Source organism: Pagrus pagrus, assembly GCF_965226575.1.
Source record: "Pagrus pagrus genome assembly, chromosome: 3".
NCBI classification, from domain to species: Eukaryota; Metazoa; Chordata; class Actinopteri; order Spariformes; family Sparidae; genus Pagrus; species Pagrus pagrus.
The window spans coordinates 10,778,326-10,800,074 of NC_140187.1; the positions used below are offsets into that span (position 1 = coordinate 10,778,326).

General features: G+C 38.3%; 2 protein-coding genes across 2 annotated transcripts; both read left to right on the plus strand.

Moving 5' to 3' along the window:
- Positions 1-10: 10 nt before the first annotated feature.
- itcha (itchy E3 ubiquitin protein ligase a) lies at positions 11-14,495 on the plus strand. The gene is made up of 24 exons (XM_084347757.1): positions 11-133; positions 1,230-1,300; positions 1,509-1,650; positions 1,912-2,036; positions 3,059-3,190; positions 3,672-3,720; positions 4,243-4,421; positions 4,657-4,921; positions 5,116-5,211; positions 5,498-5,672; positions 6,390-6,459; positions 6,625-6,709; positions 7,123-7,251; positions 7,362-7,434; positions 8,190-8,261; positions 8,373-8,461; positions 8,639-8,798; positions 9,006-9,139; positions 9,938-10,078; positions 10,318-10,438; positions 10,607-10,711; positions 11,044-11,140; positions 11,233-11,305; positions 11,802-14,495. Exons 2-24 carry the CDS (start codon positions 1,276-1,278, stop codon positions 11,899-11,901), a joined length of 2,637 nt encoding a protein of 878 aa, XP_084203883.1. The 5' UTR covers positions 11-133; positions 1,230-1,275; the 3' UTR covers positions 11,902-14,495.
- Positions 14,496-17,355: 2,860 nt separating this feature from the next.
- On the plus strand, positions 17,356-18,856 carry pxmp4 (peroxisomal membrane protein 4). Its single transcript, XM_084349772.1, has 4 exons — positions 17,356-17,515; positions 17,767-17,829; positions 17,919-18,117; positions 18,236-18,856. The coding sequence occupies exons 1-4, from the start codon at positions 17,403-17,405 to the stop codon at positions 18,500-18,502; spliced, it is 642 nt and encodes a 213-aa protein (XP_084205898.1). The 5' UTR covers positions 17,356-17,402; the 3' UTR covers positions 18,503-18,856.
- Positions 18,857-21,749: the final 2,893 nt, after the last annotated feature.

Below are 21,749 nucleotides of genomic sequence, written 5' to 3' on the forward strand. Positions count from 1 at the left end.
CACCGGAAAAGCCGGTCTTGTTCTGGCTAGCGGAACACAGGTCTGCTCTGATGGCAGGCAGTTATCTGTCAACAATCTAGGCAATTAGCTGAAACTGAAGTCTGTGAGGCCCTTTATCGTCTGCTTCTTTCAGGTATGGACATTTAGTCTTTCACTGAATGTCATGTGTGAGACTATCTCAACTGTACCATCGAAGCTGCTAACGGTGGTGTTAGCATTACTAACGTTAGTTAATGCATGGTTAGCTAAAGCCTCGGTGTTCAGGACGTCGCCGAACAAAGTTCCTCTCGGTGGTGAAACTTCTCAGTTTCTATTAATAATTCACAAAACCATTTAGATTATAGTTAGCTTATAATACATTTTAGCTATGTCACATGCGAAACACTTGGTCTACAAAAGGGTAGTGTGGGAAGTTGTCTAAACAACACATCTCCTGTTGGCTAACCTCTTGCTAACATGACAGATAAAGCTATTAAGCCACAGTTGAAGCTAACATTTCTTCCTTCATGTTGCAGATGGCAGGAAGCACGCCGCCTCTTTGACAACTATGATACTGATTTACACACAACATCTTTCTGTTAAATTATATTTATTAATGTCCCGTTTGTCAATCATTCAGAATACCTTCTTGTCCTGCCAAAGGATATTGTCAAAGATTAACAAAGTAGGTTTAGTGAGACTTAATTTAGCCAAGGATGGGATTTTCTGTTATGGAAGGTGCACAGTGGTTTCTTGAAATAGCTAAGACCTTAAACCTAGACACTGATTAACGTACTTTATAAAGCTGCAATGATAAGATGAGTTAGACAGAGCTGAGATATAGTATCCCTTCAGTGTGACTATGAACAAACAATCCAAATTATGTAAAAATGTGTGCACAGTTTATGGAGTTTAAATCCATCCTATAAATCAATCCTAGATCCTTCACTTGAAATATATCAGCCCAGCTTTATGGTAGAGATATGAGTTAACCTGGGTTGTATCTTTGAATTAGCATCATTACAAACATACTCTTTTAATGTTTCTGTATTGTACCCTACCATGTCATACATGCCCCTTGTTTTAGTTAGATTGTCCCCTCTTTCCATACTTGCAGTTTCACTCTATGTAAAGTGAGGTTGTATTTTCCGCTGACTGAAGAAACCTAATAGCCTAATCACTCTTTAAGTAGGTTACCTGCATAGAGTGTCCAATGTTTACATCTGATGATCTCATTGCGTTCGTTGCAGGTCCTTTCAGTGTAGCCAATCAAGGCTGCAGTGTTATGGATGAACCATGAAGGCCCAATTACAAGTCACAGGTAGGTTATTGTTACAAAACGTGTCTATCAACAAAAATGAGAGTACTTTGGACAGAGGAAGCTACGCTCTATGGAAGTTACTGTAGTAAATGCATGTCTTATGAGCCAGTGTTTAGGCTACTGGAAGTGGTGGTTTATATATTCATAACAAAATGGTATTAGCAAGTGATGTTGCGTGCAATTTCATTGTGGTGTTTTCTCTTTCCAGTTCTTTCAGCCAAGCTGAAGGAAAACAAAAAGAACTGGTTTGGTCCTAGTCCGTATGTTGAGGTAGCAGTGGATGGCCAGTCAAAGAGGACGGAGAAGTGTAACAATACACACAGTCCCAAATGGAAGCAGGCTCTCACAGTGTGAGTACCAATGCTGTGTTTGTCCTAGTAGAGGAGTCACTTCACAAATAGCCGATTAATTATTGGATGATGTGCTAGATGATAATAGATATATTATTAATCTGAACTGAATTTAGTATACATACAGTATTGTGAGTATTAACATCTATATTTTGGTTGCATGTTGTAACTGATTAATTGACTTTTCATTATTAGTGACAATAACCCTTAATTTTAATTTGTCTGAATTCTTAATCTTGTCATTTTCTCACATTTCTACAGAATTGTGACTCCGGTCAGCAAGCTGATCTTTCGTGTTTGGAGCCACCAGACACTGAAAGCAGACATCCTGTTGGGAATGGCCACACTGGAGATCAGTGAGACCCTTAAGGCTAATGACTTGAAACGTGAGTTCATACTACTTTGCATTACTTTTAAGGATTTTAAGTAAATATTACATTCAAAATTTTCCACTCACCGTTCCATTTACTGGCATGAGCTGAGACAACTGTGATCTTGTCATAGCACTAGGCTATTTGGTAGAGTTTGCTTGTACTTCTTTTGTCATTTCAACTTTGAATACGGAAAATATGTGTTGTCCAAGGTTCAGAATGTGGAGCTAATATTTCCAGGCTCTGGGGACTGATTCCCACAGAATATTATGAGGTATTCAGGAGGACAAGGCACCCACTACATTGTTTTTTTTTTTTTTCAACATAATAGCAAATTGTATCTTTTGTAATCTTCTTTTTCAGTCTTCATTTTGTGCCTCTGCGTCCGTCAGCAGCATATTCTGTTGTGCACACGTGTTGTGTAAGAGTGCAGATCTGCCTGTGTTTGTTATGAGAATGTTTTTATTGGGCTTTGATAAGCATAACAACCGACATGCAAACTACTCACTAGGTTTTCTTTTCCCTGGGATACAGGCCTCACCTAAGCTTATGACCTTCTGCTTGCTTGGAGTGTGTTTACAGCCTAATACAATGGCTCCCTCAGACCTGGTCAGCATGTGAAACCACGTGACAAGCAGAGAGTCTGGTCCATATTTTTCATAGCTGCTTGAATTTCATTTGCCATTACTGAACAATAAAGCATGCTTTTGGCCCCTCAAGACTAAAGAGGTTTGAGTGACTGACACTACCATCTTTAGAGCCCCATACTTAAACTAGCAGGGCTGTAACCGGTCAACAAATACCTTGAGAATGAGAGGATTACGAAAGGCCTGTGTGTGTGTGTGTGTGTGTATGTGTGTGTGTGTGTGTGTGTGTGTGGTGGGGGTTTCCTAAAGTAAATGTGTCTCTTTTTTAATCCTCCATTTATTCAGCTGCAAGCCCCACTACATCAGTGTTTCTTTGATGGTTCAATGTCTATGTCCGTGTGATGAGTTTTCCTGAGGTCTGTTTGACACTTTATGTTGTGCCCTCCCCAGTATGTGAGGTGGTGCAGACGCTGCAGCTGTGCTCTGACAGAGACCCCCGGGATGTTGTTGGTGACCTGTCAGTCTGTCTGGACGGCATGCAGGTAGACCCAGAAACCTTCGCCACAGCAGAGAAAGAACATGGTAACTAACCCCACACAGAGACACAAACTTGTTATACGAGGTTGAACAGGGTCACAATTTGACAACATACACGATGCGCAAATGTGCAGGAATCTATAAATTAAGCTGTTACTAAGAGATTTTTCCTTCCTTTCTCTTCATAGTTTGTTAAATAGTTATTAATTTTAGTGAAAAAGGCTGACACGGCTGCGGGTGTACATTTATTGGTTCTTTATATATATATATGTATGTATGCTGTTGAGAGGGAATTTTTAATGCACAAATACATTTGAGGTAATTGGCCATTACATACTTTGTACACCAGAGAACACAATTGTGTAATAAACAAAATTGTGGGATCCCTCAAAAGTAGATGCTGACGTTCTGTGTTTATGTTAAATAACCAATGATAAAATCGATTGTCCTCATTAAGTAAATGCCAAGTTGTATTGTTGCATTAACATTAACGACGTCACTGATGATGTTTTCTCTGTCATTCTAGCTACTGTTCCAAATGGAAATGCAAGACAAAATGGAGACGCTGGCAACAGGTTTAGTACACTTTCATTTCAATAAACCTATTCATGTAGAGCCGAATCTGGGCCAATAGTTTTGTTAGTTTAAAAAAAAGTTGTAATGGAAAAATTAAAATCTGAAATTGAAAGTAATTGAAAGAAAGTTCAAGTTTTCATCTTGAACTCTGAAAATACAACAATGTACTCAATTTGAAAAATAAGTGTATTATAAGTTTTTTTCCCCCAATTTAAATATAATTTGGATTTAATTGTGAAATTCTTCTGAATACATTTTTTATTTTCATTTTCCGCTTTTATTTTTCACTTTCATAAATATAGTCATATCTGAGGTCTTTTTTTTCAAGGTAATCAAACTATTGGGCCAGAATTGGCTTGTACACATAAGTACATATTTATATACATGCTTTTTTGTGTGCAAATCTTTGGTCAGCATTGGGTAAGATAAAAGCATATCTCTTATGAAGTTTGTGCGTTTACTTATAGAAACTAGTCATTGTACACTGGAAGAATTACTTGAGTAAATATTTTGATTCTCAGGTCAAGCAGAGACACATCTCCCTCCAGCGACTCAGAGGAGTGGGTTATCGTACCTAATGGTCATGCTGTCAATGGAACGGGATCTCCTTCACGATCTCCAGGGGGCTCCATCGCCTCACGTCCTCCCAGACCAGCCCGACCTCCTCCTGCTACGCCACGCCGACCAGCAGCCTCACCAAGTAGGACAGGCACAAGACATCAAAGACTTTATAATATCACAGTAGCTCACATACAGATTGACATACCAATAATTTCATATTCTTTCATATTCTTACGACCTATGAATTTTCTATCATATACAAACATGTTGTGTGCACTGTGTAATGACTGCAATCAAAGAAAACACACTGGTGCAAACATATTCACAAACTAAAATGTTTTCTTCTCTGCCATTCTCACCACTCCTCTCCCCAGCCTCCTCCAGCAGTTCCTCCCCCAGTGAGCTGAGTGAGGGTCCGGCTTCAGATGGCTCTTCTCAGGCTTCAGCCAGTGGGTGTTCAAATCAGCAGGATGACTCAGGCACAGGAGCAGCAGCAGCAGCAGCAGCAGCAGCAGCAGCAGCAGCAGCAGGCTCTTCACAGACAGCAAGCGGCCCCAAACCAGGGACCTCAACTTCAACAGCTGTGGCCACAACAACTCCGAGAATCGCACCCATGGCTAATGGCCCCTTACCACCAGGGTAAAAGAGCAGTGCGCTACACTTGGTTCTACGAGACTTCATTGAGGCCACCGATAATATTCATATAAGTTTAATTTACAGCCTCAGAAATATTTGTGTGTGTTTTAGGTTTTTTAAAGAATTTTTTTTTTTTCTGAATCTGTTTCTGGCTCTTGTGTTATGTCTTTACTCACTCATTTGTATTGTCTCTGCAGGTGGGAGCAAAGGGTGGACCAGAATGGACGGGTGTACTATGTAGATCACATTGAGAAAAGGACAACCTGGGACAGACCTGAGCCTCTGCCTACAGGGTACAGCAACACTTATCTATTATACTATGCATACTAACATGCTTCGGGTTCTGCTCTTTTGGACCTTGCAGTTGTAATACCATAAAAAAACATCTCAGACAGACATTTTTTATAACCACTTTTACCATAACTCTAGAGCTGCACTCATTTTTGTTCAAAGTGTGTTTTTAAATTTATCAGTGATGTTAAACAGATAAAAATGTCAGGTGAAGCCCTCAGGCACATCTGACATTTGGCTGACAGTGTCAACTCATCACTGCCTTCTTTTCATTTCCCTTCTCTGTAGGTGGGAGCGCAGGGTGGACCCGATGGGTAGGGTGTACTACGTGGACCACATAACCCGAACTACGACATGGCAACGCCCCACACAGGAGTCAGTGCGTAACTATGAGGAGTGGCAGCACCAGCGCAGCCAGCTGCAGGGAGCTATGCAGCAGTTCAACCAGAGGTTCATTTATGGGGTGAGAGCAATCACTTTCTTAAAACTGGATTTGTCACTTTCACCGCTCGTGCAGCACAGTTCAAACATTTATTTCTTTTGATTTGATTTAAGATCCCATTCAGACGTGATTTATGATCGATAAAAATACTCTGCTTTGAATAATAATTAGTGTCTTATATGGTTTTACCTCAGAAAAACATCATTTTAAATTTCTTAAAATTACAATTACTCCTTCCAACCTATAGAAATCCAGAATCTTTGAATATGTAGATAGGCATGATACGATATGAAAATGTCATCTCATAATTATTGTGGCAAAAGTGAGTGCCATTCATGATATTATTCCGATGATCATCAAAATAAGCTTAAAACATTTAAAATGTCTTATTTCTTGTGTTTAGTGTGTGACATCTGCGCTGCTTCTCATTCTATTCGTCTAATTTGGCTCTCGAGTCTAAAATGGGCTCAAATAGGGGTTTAGGCTACTGAGCATGACTCTGTATGTATGCATGCATGACCCCAATAATGGGTATCATTTTGAGTGACATGGTTGACAAACTTCAAATTGTAAACACTCAGTGGGAACAGAGATAACAGAGCTACAAGTTCAGTCACGCTTCATGATACATTTGAACTCTACTACAGTTCTGTGGTAGTATGTGGTAGTTTTTATGGGTTTTTTTTAGACTGAATCAACATTTTTCACGTTCTCTCTCTCTCTCTTTCTCTGGCTCAGCTCCAAGACCAGTTGGCTGCCACGGCCAATAAAGAGTTTGACCCGCTGGGCCCTCTGCCACATGGTTGGGGTAAATATTACTGAACATTGGTTTCAGCTGTATTCACAAATATGTTAAGAAAACACTGCAAAGTTGTTTTCTAGGATTTAGGCTGTGATATTAGTAGAAATGCTCGGCGGTACATTGATACTGAATCATACATTGAAAAAATAATTGTGTTTATTTTAATGTCAGAGAAAAGAACAGACACCAACGGCAGGGTGTATTTTGTTCACCACCCGACTCGGACGACACAGTGGGAGGACCCCAGGACGCAAGGGTGAGTGTATGACTGTGACTGCATCTGTGTGCACCATGTACCAAGTGAATCTTGATACTGTCTTACCTTTTTATTATACAGACTACACTGTAAATTATTCTGCCAAACCTAGCTGTACTTTTGTTTTACTGTCAGTAAGAGGCGCTAATGTGTCACCAACTTGCTCAACTCCAGTATTTCTAAAACACTCCCAAATAGGAAATCAGTGCTTACTGGTGTTAGGGGTGAAGTATGGAGAATAGAGTGACACATAATTGGGACCTCTTTTCAGAAATTCTGCTTCGGGGCAACCATTTAATACTCTGATGGATGCACAAATATTGCATGTTTAGATGTGTACATAAACCGTTATGCTCCTGCTGATAGTATATATTGGTGTTAAGTGCACATTTTCTCTTTTAATGGAATTTCAGGCTGCTGAATGATAAACCCCTGCCAGAGGGTTGGGAGATGAGGTTCACTGTGGATGGTATTCCCTACTTTGTAGACCACAACCGGCGAACCACAACCTACATCGACCCTCGCACAGGGAAATCTTCACTGTAAGTTCTTGTTTGTTTGTGTCAAGTCATGGATGTGAAGAGCGCCACACACAACATGTGTATAAGTTATCTAAATGTGCTTGAAAATGGTTTTTCGGTCTTTTCCACAGTGAGAATGGGCCACAGATAACCTATGTCAGGGACTTCAAAGCCAAAGTGCAATACTTCAGGTTCTGGTGTCAGGTATGTTCTGCACAGCAGGTGATGTAATGTTTGTTATCTCCCATTGTGAAATCTTTCTTTATCTTCATTCTGCTTTTCTGTGGGCACTCATGTCTGTAGCACTTAAGGCATGACAGGTGAATAGGGTTAAAAATATAACTAATAGATGTCACCATGAAACTTCCCCCACTGATTACTTACAAGTTTTCTTAAATTTATGTTTAAATTTGTCAGTGAAGCAAAATCTGTTTAAGCTTTAAGATAAGATAAGACATACCTTAAGTGATCTCTCTAAGGGGAAATTCAATTTGACACAACAGCACAAGGGACAAAAAGTAGCAGCGTAGAGATAGGAATGTACTAAGAGAAAAATGAAATTAAATAAAAATATACTTTATAAATAAGATTAAAATAGAAATATGAAGTGCTACACAGAATAGATTGATCTGTGTGCATATATGGAGATTTCTGACTGGGAAACAATCATTTTGAGGAAATGGCCTTTTAAAGATATGTATTATTATTATTCCACACATTTTTAGACAAAAAATGGTGAATGGGGTAAAACTAATAATGATAAAATAAACACTGTAATGTGTGTTTTGGACATTTTCTTTCCAATAGACATGTTATGGCAGATAAAAAATCCCCGAATGTCTTGAAATGAATGAAAAAACAGTGTTTTCACCTTTAACGTCTCCTCTTGAATGTGCAAAGATAAAAATGACTTTGTCCAAAATGTAGGTATTTGAATTGTTTTTGTTTTTCCTTCTCAGCAATTGTCGATGCCTCAGCACATTAAGATTACCGTCTCCCGTAAAACCTTGTTTGAGGACTCATTCCAACAGGTGATCTTTTCAATATACTTTCCTCTTTCTTTACAGTTGTCTGTTTGACAGTATTGTCTTGTTAGTGTTTGGGTTGTGTAAATGTTTTAATTCTTTTATCCGTATTCAAAGATCATGAGCTTCCACCCGCAAGATCTGAGGCGTAGACTGTGGATTATTTTTCCTGGAGAGGAAGGCTTAGACTACGGAGGTGTGGCCAGGTAATTTCAACAGAAATTTTGTGGAATCGCGTCTTATTGTATGACGTGTAAGGTGTGTTCTGTTATCGTTTGACTGTTTGACCCTACTCTTGCCTCACAAGCCACGCAACCTGTCATTCAAGTATGATTAATTTGTCAATTTATTTGTTAATTGTCTTTTGTGGTTGTGTTTTCCAGAGAATGGTTCTTCTTGCTCTCTCATGAGGTGCTCAACCCAATGTACTGTTTGTTTGAGTACGCTGGGAAGGACAACTACTGTCTGCAGATCAACCCTGCCTCCTACATCAATCCTGATCACCTGAAGTACTTCAAGTTCATTGGACGCTTCATTGCCATGGTACCTGCACTATTTGCCAACACAGTTACTTAATGTGCCATTAGTATTTGAACTTAAGGTGATGGCAGGAGTAATTTGGCCCATAAGATGGGTCATACTAATCATCATGTATAAATTATCCAAAATTGTATACAAAATCATGTTTGAAATTGAATTGGATAATGTGACACTTAAATGACAATGGCTGTCCTGCATTGTTCCTTCCAGGCTTTGTTCCACGGCAAGTTCATCGACACAGGTTTCTCCCTCCCCTTCTACAAGCGTATTCTGAACAAACCTCTGGCTCTCAAAGACCTCGAGTCCATAGATCCAGAGTTTTACAACTCACTCATCTGGATCAAGTAGGTCTGGGGATACAAACCTTAATGTGCATCTTGGTGGGTGGGTAGCTGATGGAGACGGTGTACATGATTTAATGAATAGGAAAGAATATTTATGTCACTCAAAATGGCATAGTGGTCATTTTTATGTTGGCACCCTTAATCGTTTTTATCCTGTAGACGCATGAGATATGTAAGCACCGTATTTTATTAAACAAGATGAATTTGTCTCCCAGTTACAACTGATTAAACAAAGGAGATATAACATATTAATTAGTGAGCTTTAGTGCTGCTGGTAGGTGGATTTGTTATCGTTGGACAGAGCCAGGCTAGCTCGGCTAAACTAAGCTAAGCTGTGAAAAGCTTTACTCCCCGGACATGTGAGTGGTATTAATCTTCTCCTCTACGAGAAAGTTAATCAGCTTGTTTCCCAAAATGTCAAACTTGTTCATTAAGTACACTCATAGTTGGCAAGTGATTGTGCAAAATTCTCCGTGATGCTACAGCAGCTTGTTAAACATAAAGGAGCATCTTTCAGCGGTCATGGCTCTAATTGAATTACATTTTTTCATGATTTATCCCAATGCTGTAATGTTCCTGTTTAAGTTTCAGATATTTTCAAAAAAAAACATGGCTGTCATCGGCAAAACTTTCACTAAATGCATTGTAATGCAGAAAAAACAAAACCTTGCGTTTTCTATCTCTAATGAAAAGACTTTAGATGGCTTTGTAGCCTGCTGGTCATACACGCTCTTTGATTTCTTTACAGCATTGTTATTTAAACCGTGTTAATAATGATGGTGTCTGTCTGGCCTGCAGGGATAATAACATAGAAGAGTGTGGGCTGGAGATGTTCTTCTCCGTTGACAAGGAGATCCTGGGCGAGGTTACCACCCACGAGCTGAAACCAGATGGAGGGAACGTCCAAGTAACAGAGGAAAACAAGGAGGAATACATCAGGTACACTACATCCTCTGCTGCCTCTCATTTCCCATGATATTGTATGAAGGACATTGTCATTAATAAATAAATAAATTAATTAAATGCATCATATTGTTGTAGAATGACAGCATTTAAAGGAGACCTACTGTATATTAGTATTTCAAATTTTTATTTTATGATTTAAAAACTGAATCTGATCATTCCTTCTGTATGTTTGAATTTATTTTATTTCATTGTGTTTATCTCTCTGGTTGCAGGCTGGTGGCAGAGTGGAGGCTGTCCAGAGGTGTGGAGGAGCAGACTCAAGCGTTCTTCGAAGGCTTCAATGAAGTTTTGCCTCAGCAATACCTGCAATACTTTGACGCTAAGGAATTAGAGGTACTGAAGTAACTAGACCTATTCTGTACGACCTTCACCAGAACAGAAATGTTTGATATTTAGGGTAGTGTTGTTCCTTTGAAAAAGTGTTTATGCTGCAGATAACAATCCTCCAAATTTGAGTGTGTTGTTGACACAATTATGATTTCGCTTCCCTCTTACCTGTAGGTGATGCTGTGTGGGATGCAGGAGATAGACCTGGTGGACTGGCAGAGAAACACAATCTACAGGCATTATGCCCGGAGTAGCAAACAGATCCTCTGGTTCTGGCAGGTTAGTTGCACACTGTGACTAGATTAAAAAACTATTTCTCATGCACCCCTTCTCACTTTGCTCTATTACTATAGTAGATTAATACTTTGCAATAGTAGTGTGGTAAGTTTAATGTTTTCAGTCTCAGGGTTTCATTTTCCTTTTAGCTCATAACTTGTGATGTGATGTTTTTTGCTGTGAGACAGTGAGTCATTGGGTCCAAAGACTGTCAAAACCCTGGATTAAGCACATGATTTATGAGCACTATATATAATTAAATTGTCCCTGTAAAATGAAGATAAGTATGTCACGCTGTATTTGCTGAGTTTTAACACTGAATCATCTGTTGACAGTTTGTGAAGGAGATGGACAACGAGAAGAGGATGAGACTGCTGCAGTTTGTCACAGGAACCTGTCGTCTTCCTGTGGGTGGCTTCGCTGACCTGATGGGTATGCAAAATATACACATACATTCACACACACACATACTGTGTGTCAAAACCAGCACTGACTTCTTGATTTAATTGTCTTGGTTCATACAGGAAGCAACGGCCCTCAAAAGTTCTGCATTGAAAAAGTAGGCAAAGAGAACTGGCTTCCACGAAGCCACACATGGTAAGACCTGTTATTCTATTTCTACTTTTATCAAAGTCCTCATGCCTATTACACCAGATATCTTTGTCCGAAAGGACAGGGGATTAAACTTTCATAACCAAACCCACTTAGTCATGTAGGATCGAGCAACAGCTTGCCTTCCTTTGTTGTTGGTGTTTAATTTGGCATTGGATGTTACATAACACTGAGAGAATGTTTTGTTGTTGGACTGTGAGTAATACAGTTAGTAAAATGTTTATTTAGCAGATACCATTCTGCAGCATGAAGTGGAATTGTGCAGCAGTGAACTTTAGTGCACAGTTCACACCAGATATGTCAGAATGTTTGTAAATTACACTGTACAAGTAGGAAAGCAAAGCATTTCTTCTATCAACGGCTATGTTAAAATCTGTTCATACGGCTGAATAATTACTTTGTGTTGTAAGAAATCCAATGTAAAAGTGTTATAGATTACATATTACAAGAGTGATCTAGTTTCTTTCTCTTCGTTGCATAGCTTTAATCGTCTGGACCTCCCTCCTTACAAGAGCTATGAGCAGCTGAAGGAGAAGCTCATGTTCGCTATAGAAGAGACGGAAGGTTTTGGGCAGGAGTGATGCGACAAGAACAGGAGCTGCAGGGATGGGTTGGAGGAGCCATATCCATTTCAGACAAGAGCACTTTTCAACAGATTCTCCTTGCAGCCAGGAGCTGCTTATAAACTGGTATATGGACGTACAATTCTTCATATTCTGTCACATTATCATCCGCAGTAACAAATGTTTCTAAGCTGTTTCGTCAGAAATTCCTTCATCCCGCAAGAGACCTGTGAATCCTCCTCAACCTGTTTCACTTCTCACCTGTATGATAAATTTCAGCCTAATCCAGCAGATCTTACTCTGCCCTGCTCAGCCCACTATCAGGTGACGAAGGCAGAAGAAACGCCTTTCTCACCCTTTCATGTCTGCACTCGCTGCACGTTGCGCAAGTGCAGTTTCGACGCGTACATCTGTGAATGAGTAAAGTCTTGCACCTCATGCACTAGAATTAATAATTTCAGAGGAAAGAACCATATTTGTGCATTTTGACTTAAAAATAAATAGCTTCATATCTACAAGCAACATCAAACGCACAGATATGGTTTTGGACTCGACTTTAATTTGTCTTTTATTGAAAGGATGGATGGATGAATGGATGGATGTTTTTTTTTTTTTTAAACAGCTGACTGGAGTGACTCCTGTAGCACAGTTTCTTTAATAACTTTGATAAATGTGATTACGCTTATCGAAATGATGATTTCTCTTATTTTGACAGGTTGATTATTCCTTAACTTTATAATGAGTTGAAACTTGGAACTAGTTTGCACACAGTTATGTGAGCAGTAAGACGGTTGTGATTGTTCTTAAGAGAGGTTGTATTTTTATGTGCAATAGTTTTGTAGAAAACATTTTTGCCAATAATAGAGCCAAACAGTGATTTGTTTGATCATTTTTATAACACTTGGGTAAGTTTCAGCATTTACTGTTGATTTAAATTTTCAAAATGAAGTAGGGAACACTTGCATACGGTGAAGCTTGTTTGGTTGTGATTCCATCTGACAAACTTTGCCTTCCAGAAATGGTCCGTGCTGTCTAAATATCAGCCTACATGACCATGGATGCTCACCTCCTTTACCAGTCAGGGAGGCCGAAAAGTGATAGTTATGAGGCGTTACTAATGAAGTGGGAGCATTAGAATGTATGTGTAATAGAGAACATTGATTTGAATAATTCCCACTGAAAGGTAGCCAGCTTTTTGGTAGATATCCAGAGTTAAGTATTAATCTAGATCAATAATGAAGATGCTGAATCCTAACTGTTTAATGTGTTAAGTGACTAATGCAGTTTATGTAAATATACTTAAAAATTAGTAAATGTGTTTAATGTCTTAATACGTTTAGTTCACCCAGGCAGTGGACCCCTTTGAGTTTTAGACAGAAGTTGATATAATTAAGATTTGAATCGATGCATTAGAAGGTGGCCCTAGTTTTATAGGGTGTTAGGTATTCAGATTGTACAGGAGTAGTTTATTTCATGTCTTTTCCAAAAACTAGCTACGCTAACATCATACTTAAAGTTTCTTTTTAGTATCAGGTAGAGTATCACTTTAAGGAACTGACTATGGAACCAATTTACCAAAGGATTATATTTAATTTTTTTTTTGTAAAGAATTTGGCTAGAAAGTCTAATTCAACAATCAGTTTTTAACATCCCCAAATGATTACACATTGTTGTAACTATTAAGTTCTGAGTTGTTTTTCATTATAAAGTAGGTAACGCTATGAGGTACAAGAAAACAAAAGGGTAGCTCAGCTGCTTACATTTTAAATACAAATTTCGATCTGTAAAGTGATATATATTTTTTAAGACTAGTAGCTGTCCAAGCATCAAAGCTGTGTGTAGTGTGTGTAGGCAGCGTGGTGTGATTTCCGTGGCATAATTTCAATGTTTATCCCAGATCATTACACAAATTCAGTTTCAGCAAGTTCCTTTTAATTTCAATAGGACGTATCCGCAAAAATATAACTCATGTATGAACTATGTGGGTGTATGTCATTACAAAATTTAAAAAATGCTGGTTCTCAATGGCCTAACCTCTCCCTCACTGACCTGACGGGTATTTTAACCCCTCAGTCAATACCAGTTACTGCTCACTTTGTCAGATGTTTCACATTATCTCACATTTTTCCCCCTAATTCAATGCACATCCACCTTTAACACTCAGTGTGTAACTGCCAGTGTGCAGACTTGTGAAGAGATTATTCTAAAAAAAGAAAAAAACCCTTGATTTTTTTTTAAAAAAGGGCTTTGTGATTTAAAATGTTGACTGTTGAATATTTTAACAGATTAAAACTCATATTATAGCACCTTCACACTCCAAACTGGTTGAATTAACCACTTCACTGTTAAATCTCTGCTGTGTTCCAGATCATGGGGCAGTTCTATGTATAGAAATATGCAAACTAGTGTTTTAGATGTGCTGATTGCATTGTAAATCATGTTGATATTGTAATCACTGTTTTTTTTTTTTTTTGAGGCTCTAACTTTTTTGATAAGTGGAAGTCAAGGGTTGAAGACTATTTATTTCGAGGATGGGTTTCATGTAACAATGGACTGGATTGATTGAGAAAATTAAAAAAGTAATAAAATGATTGAAACACTGGGCTCCTGCAGGACACTTGTGACGTGTTACTGATTATCACTGAAATGTATTTTTTTCACTGTCATACACACAATTCACTACATTTTAAAAAAAAACTTAGGCAACAATTGTATTGCATATTAACCTCTTAAAATATGAAAAATATATTGACCGAAGAACAAAATCTCAAAATGTGCTGACGGAATTAAAATAGTATTATGCACTGTAACCTGTGCAGGGTAAGACTTAAGACTTTAATTACTGAGCATTAATTCTGAAAGGTGTCATAACACGTGTCTGCACTCTTTCGTTGTGTGACATCCACTCTCACAGCAACAGCATAGCTGGCTAATTCAATTACCAATGTTACGCACCAAAGTCTTGAATCCACAGCAAACAACAGATTATAGACAAACAAATCAGTTTTGCAGTCTCATCTCATCTAAAATACATTTACATACGAAATAAGGGACATTCATTTTAGTTAATTTAATTCACTTTTTTTTTCTTTTTATATTGGAACCAGTACAGTACAGTGTCATTTATTTACATAGGATGGATTATCTGACATCTTAAAGATAAGTGGAAGTGAATAGTACCTAAATACATCATTTTATTATATTCATTATTAATTTACTACTATTATACTGTATACAACAACAGAATGCTGCGTCTACATTAATAAAACAGTGAAAGGAGGCATACTACACCTCTACTTGTGATATTTTAGATATATTTTGCATGTATTCTTGTGCTTTTACTGAAATAAACTGTGAATGTATGGCTTTTATTTTGGGGTTTTAGTACTTTTACTTAATTAAAGGATGAGAGTACTTCTTCCACCAAAGGTTATGTACTGTAAAAAAAAGTTTTCAAAATGTTTTCTTTTATTACATAAACATATGACTTACAATGAGCATGGCTATTACATGTAATATGTACCAGATAACTGTACACGTGAACACCCTTAAATTTAAGCCTCCCATTTTAAAAGTACCACATTTTGTGCCACCTGACTCTAACTCCTGCAGGACATGACTAAAGACTGGTCATAAATGTCTTTGTTTTTGTTCTGAAAGGCGTTCTAACATATGTCTGCACTTTGCATGTGAGACATCCACTCTGGCATTATGTAATATGCAAAAGCTTAATGACTAATTCAGTAATATTATGCACCGAAGTGGCTTTAATCCACAACAAACAGCAAACATTTGACATTTAGAGTCTCATCTTGTTGACATTCTTCAGTGATGAATGTGACAAATGAAGGGACACTCTCAAGTAAGCATGTGTCTTACAATGAGCAGGTATTACATGTTATCTGCACCAGATTACTGTACACGTGTACAACCTTAAATTAAGGCCTCCCATTTTAAAAGTACCACACTTTGTGCCACCTGACTCTTACTCCTCCAGGACATGACTAAAGACTGGTCATACATTTCTGTGCTTTTGTTCTGAAAGGTGTTCTAACATGTGTCTGTACAGCTTTAATCCACAACAAACGGCACATATTTGACATTTAGCGTCTCATCTTGCCGACATTCTTCAGTGATTATTGTGACAAATGAAGGGACACTCAAGTTAAAATATGCCCATTTTTTGGTCATTCTAGGAACACATTTTTTTTTCTTTTCATACCGTCATATTGTTAAGGTCTGCACTCTTTGTACGAGGCCTCCACTGTCACATTATGTAACGCAGTAACTAAATGACTAATACTAACTAACCATACACACCAAAGCCTGGTATGTAGCCTGGTACCTGTAGTGCTAGTTCATCGCGCTTATCTGAAATAGGATGTTAGTGTAAGTTAACGGTTGAATGCTATTTATACATGTATGGAGGATGGATGGGTTTCATGTCACAACAGACTGGACAGGGATAGAGGGAATATAATTATTGAAACACCAGGCTCCTACAGGACACTTGTGGATTGTTAATCATGTTTAAATATATCTTCTAAATAAATATTGGCCATTGTTTTGCACATTGACAGAATGTAGCAGTATTCTCGGTCTCTCTTTGCCCCTTATTTAAAAAAACCTAAAATATGTGCCCCTGATTGTACTTCTCCTGCAGGATTTGACTATCGACTGGTCTTGAATTTCTTTGTATTTCTTCTGAAAGATGTGACAAAATGTGTAACTCTTCATAGGCGGAATCCACTGTCACATTATGTAACATGCTGTAGCTAAATGACTAATTCAGTTACCGATGTTACACACCTTTAATTCAGCTTTATTCCACAACAAACCCATTTAAAGTCCCATCTTGCCAACATTTTCAATACATTTACACACAAATCAAGGAACATTTATAACTTAAATAATATAATCTATAAATATAATGTCTATTCTAAAAACATTTTTATTTTGGTACCAAAAACAGATTTGTTCACTGCCCTTAATTTACAACGGATGTTAGTGGGAAGTTAATGGTTAAACACCGCTTGAAATTGGTGCCCTCTGATTGGACTTCTGCAGGATTTGACTAAAAGCTGGACTTGAAATTCTTTGTATTTCTGTGAGAAAATGTGTCAGTCTTCATAGGAGGAATCCATTCTCACATTATGTAACAGGTGAGAGCTATATGACTAATGCAAAGTTACACACCAAAGTCTGGTATGCAGCTTTTAGCTACAACTGAGTCAGACTAAGCAAATAGTACAACAGTAACAGTGTTTTGAGGCCATATCTCGCCTTAATTTCTTTATGTTTACATAAAACCGAAGGGACTCTTTTAAGCTAAAATATATCTGATATTTATGTATTTTTTTGTTTACAAAAATCACACATTTGGTACCAAAACACCAAAATAGCGCACTGCACTTATTTTACATAGGAACCTCTTTTCTACTGCTGCACGACGGCGAGTTTCCGCTGTGACGCTTGTGTGTGCAACATGTATTTGTGTCCCCTCGGCTCTGTTGAAAGTCATGGCAGGTCCCGATCTGTTAAAAACTCTTCTGTACACCGTCAATAATCTCCTGCAGCAGGAGAAATACAAAGCGGCGTTGGCAGTGCTGAAAGGATTCAGAAATGGCGCCGTGTGAGTGAAAACGTTCAATAAACTAGCTAGCTCGCTCGCTAAGCTAACGATAGTTTACTTTACCACACAGCTGGTGGCTGACAGCTCTGTGGCCAATCAGCTGTAGTTTACATAGGTCGTTAGCTTCAGCTCCCTTGAGTACTGTACAAAAGCAGCAGATTTTGTTGACTAAATTAAAAGCAGTGGGGGATGTTTGACCTTGTTTTGTGATCCCAGTCAACACTGACATTGCAGTGTGTTTTATTTCTCAGATATGGGGCCAAAATCAGAGCACCACATGCCTTGGTAATGACATTTCTATTCAGAAGTGGCAGGTAAGAATTTGAGATGTCGTGAAGCACCTTCCTTTTCTAATACGTACAATGCCTCTGAAGTCTGAACACGTTTTTCTTTCTTCTGACAGTTTGAAGGACAAGCTCAAAGCCATTTTGAAGGCCACATACACCCACTCTCGCAACCTGGCGTACTTTGTGTTCACATACAAAGGACTGCAAGGCATCCAGGAGAGGATCCAGGGGAAGAGTTTGCAGTCTCACTCCTTTCTGGCTGCCTGTGTTGGAGGATGGTTGGTGTTTGGAGATAACAACAACATCAATAGTCAGGTCTGATCAGCCTGTTGTCCAGAAACGTCACTCTTCATGAGCACATCATCATAAATCTGAGGCTGTAATTGATCATTTAAATGCGTTCAACTCATTAACACTTTCCCTTTCTCTGTAGATCAACATGTACCTGCTGTCCAGGATCCTGTTCGCGCTGTCTCGGCTGGCTGTAGAGAAAGGATTTATCCCCCAGCCTAAACACGACCCTTTCCCACTGTTCGCCACGCTGGTGTGGGGCATTGTGTTGTGGCTGTTTGAGTATTACCCACACACCCTCCAGCCCTCCCTGCAGTCCTCAATGAACTACCTCTACCATGACAGCAATGTGTGGCATGACATCTCAGACTTCCTCGTTTACAATAAGCCAAGGACTCCTGCTGTTTAGAAAGGAAGCTTTTTTCTCTATGGACCAATTCTCTACAATGCAATGAATAGTATTTTTTAAAATTATGATTGAATGTTGCCTTTTTAAAATTATTGCCAGATTATAGTTGTATAGAACTGTGTAACGTTTTTTTTGTTTAATGTTTGATTAACCAAAGTATTTTCTTGTGTGTTGAGCATGTTGTGCTGCTGACACCAAATTTTCAGCTAAAGACACACACCAGCATATATGCACATGCTGTATAATTTGTCCCGCTGATATTTGGGTGATTGTACAATTGTCTGTTTTTAATTCAAGGAGTATGTCATTAAATTTCCCCGTTTGCGGGACAAATAAAGGAATTTCTGATTCTGATTCTCTGAATACACTCATAATAGACTGAGAGCTATTGAAGTGTATGAGGTAATGATGACAACTATCTGAAATTTGGAGCATTCTGTGTTGCAGTGTCAAGTGCCATGTCTCCCATTTTGGTGTTACTACTAATCAAGTAAAGATTACCTCACACTGCTGCAATCTTATTTAAGACACTGATCTGCTCTGCAGGACCTGCAGAAGAAATAATGGTTGTGCACCTTGATGCTTTTGTTCATTTAGTTTGCTTTGAAACCAAAGGTGTGCCATTATTATATCATATTCAATGAGGGTTGAATGAAGTCCTGTTTCAGTCAAACCTGTTTCCAGATTTCCTTTTCTTCAAAGGCTTAACCACCACTTTTGCAATTCAATATCCAAAATGAATGGATCTGCAAGTCAAAGTACAAGTACAAATGATTTTGTAATCTATGCCATATTGCCTTACAAGAGTGCGGTATTAATTTGGATTAGAATGCATGAGCAGAAAATGCATCAATATCTTCAAATGTGTAAACGGCTGTTATGTAACTTAACAAAGTTTGTACTTGACTCACTAATGTAGTTTTAAAGCTTCAATATTTGTGATTGCAAGTGATTGAAAGTAATGTGCATTTAGTTTAGCTCTGCACTTACAGTTTTCAAGTAGTTTTCACAGGATTTCAATTGTATGTTACATCACGTACATACATACATCATCTGCTCTATATGTTATGTGGCCTAAAGGGAACTTGTGATAGTTTGATGCTGCTTTAAGCTCAATGCTAACTTCAGCATACCCAGAATGAATGATGCTAATATGCTAAAGACTGCTGAGTCTTACTTTTGCAGGCATTTTGTCATAAACCGCTGGGAAATTAGAGTTGTGATCTGATAATAGTGTTAGAGGTAAGAGAGGCAATCAAATAATTGAAGGTAATTGGAGATGTTTCCCTCAAAACCACAAATGTTGACATAATGTTGGTGCTAAGGGAAAAGTCAGTGGTTCACCAAAGTCATTAGGATTTATCCTCAGGGATTCATGAATTCTGGTACCAAATCTTGTACCAATCTACAAAAGGTGAAGATATTTCACTAGAATAATGAAATATTCCATTTGACACTGTTGCATGAAGACACCAGATAGATAAGTAGTCCCCTGGCCTGTCGCAACTTCAAGTCAGTATTCATTCTCCAAAAATGTATCCACCCAATGTACAGGACATACCTGTCATTATCAAGAGATGAGTGGCCCATATACCCATTGAACATGAATTGCGCAATAAAGCTATTTTCTCTTGTAGGCAAGCCTGAACATCAATGGGAACACTTATAAGCTCCCACGCCTCTAACTAAGAAGTAACTGTGTCTTAGTTCAACCTGGTCAGGGCTGCAGGCAGTGGGTTAAAGTGCAGTACATGCGAGGAAACTGCATTATCCCTCTACTTTCAGCTAATCTGCCTTTATGATCAAAGCAGCTCATGAATGTAATGCTGTACCAGTCCACATCAGGGAACTCAGTTACAGTAAAGGACACGACCTATGCCATAAAATCTGAGAAACATTATTTGGCAAATGTCTGTTAATATGCAACATCTACTGCTAAACTGCCCTGTTGCCTGTCCTAAATTTGGTTGGTTGTTGGTATTGGTAATTGGTGTCCTTATCTGCGTATTTGGCGATGTTACGTGCCATGTCGGTGCTTGCTTGTCTTTGCTTGTCTGTTTTTAGTCACGAGTGACTTGCTCTGCTTTTACTGTACTTGACGTGCCTTACATCATGATTGTTGCTTTAAACTTGTTTCTTGATTTTGGTGAGTGTGTGTATGTTTGCATCAGTAAACTGTTATAACTTTTTCATTTTTTAGACTTGAGGGACTTTGCAATTGGATAAAAACAATGTTTAGCTTTTGACAGTGTGCATGAACTTTTGTGACTCAACTACTCGACGAGTTCACTTCACTTAAGAGTGCAGTCACTTAAAGCAACAATATGTAGAAATTTTGAATTGAATACAAATTGGCACCCCCATAGTTTCTGAGTGCAACACCACTGCTGTAAATAAAAAAAAATCCCAGGCTAATGGCAGCTACAGTTAGCCGCAGTTAGCAGTTACTTAACAACAAGTAGCTTATCTTGTCCATCAGGAAACTCCATAAATCAATGCCAGTTCAGGAAGAGCAGTCAGAGGACATCAGAGGGAAAAAACAGTAAATATGTTCTACTTTCTTATTGCATGTCTGTATTTTTATGTTCAGGAACCCAGGAAGACAAGAGGCACATCCATGTGCTTAAATAAACACAAACATAAACACACATACCATAGTTCTTATAGGACTAATGTGTAATCCCAGCTAAACCTTAAAGACTGTAACTGCAAGGAATGGAACACCATTACAGACGTGTTCACAAAACTGTCTGAAGCTCACCACTCGTGCATTTTATTGAACAGACAATGATCAGATCAGCATCTGACACAGGTGTATAACCCAAAACAGACAGTCTTTAAATGCCACTCATATAAAATAACCAGTCAATATAAGAAGAATGACACACAGAGGTACTTAGTGGTTAATAATTGTTTTTATTTTACTAGTACTACTATACTACTAATAATAGTTATATTAATTTTGATAAGTAAATGAGTATATTAAAACATTTAAAACTGAAGATGATTAATCATAATTCAAAATAATTCAAGTCACGTAAACAAAGGAAACACCTTAATCTTAATTAGTCATTTTATGTTGTACGTAGAGTCAAAGACAATGACGAAAGTCGCAGCAGTGAGTAAAGAACCAGTGTATTCTGACCACGCTGGGCTTCCCGGGAAGCAGATGTGCCAGCAAAACCACAAGAGTCTGAATCAATTTTCAAAATAAATGATGAAACAAACGTCACGTAAAAGTCTCTGT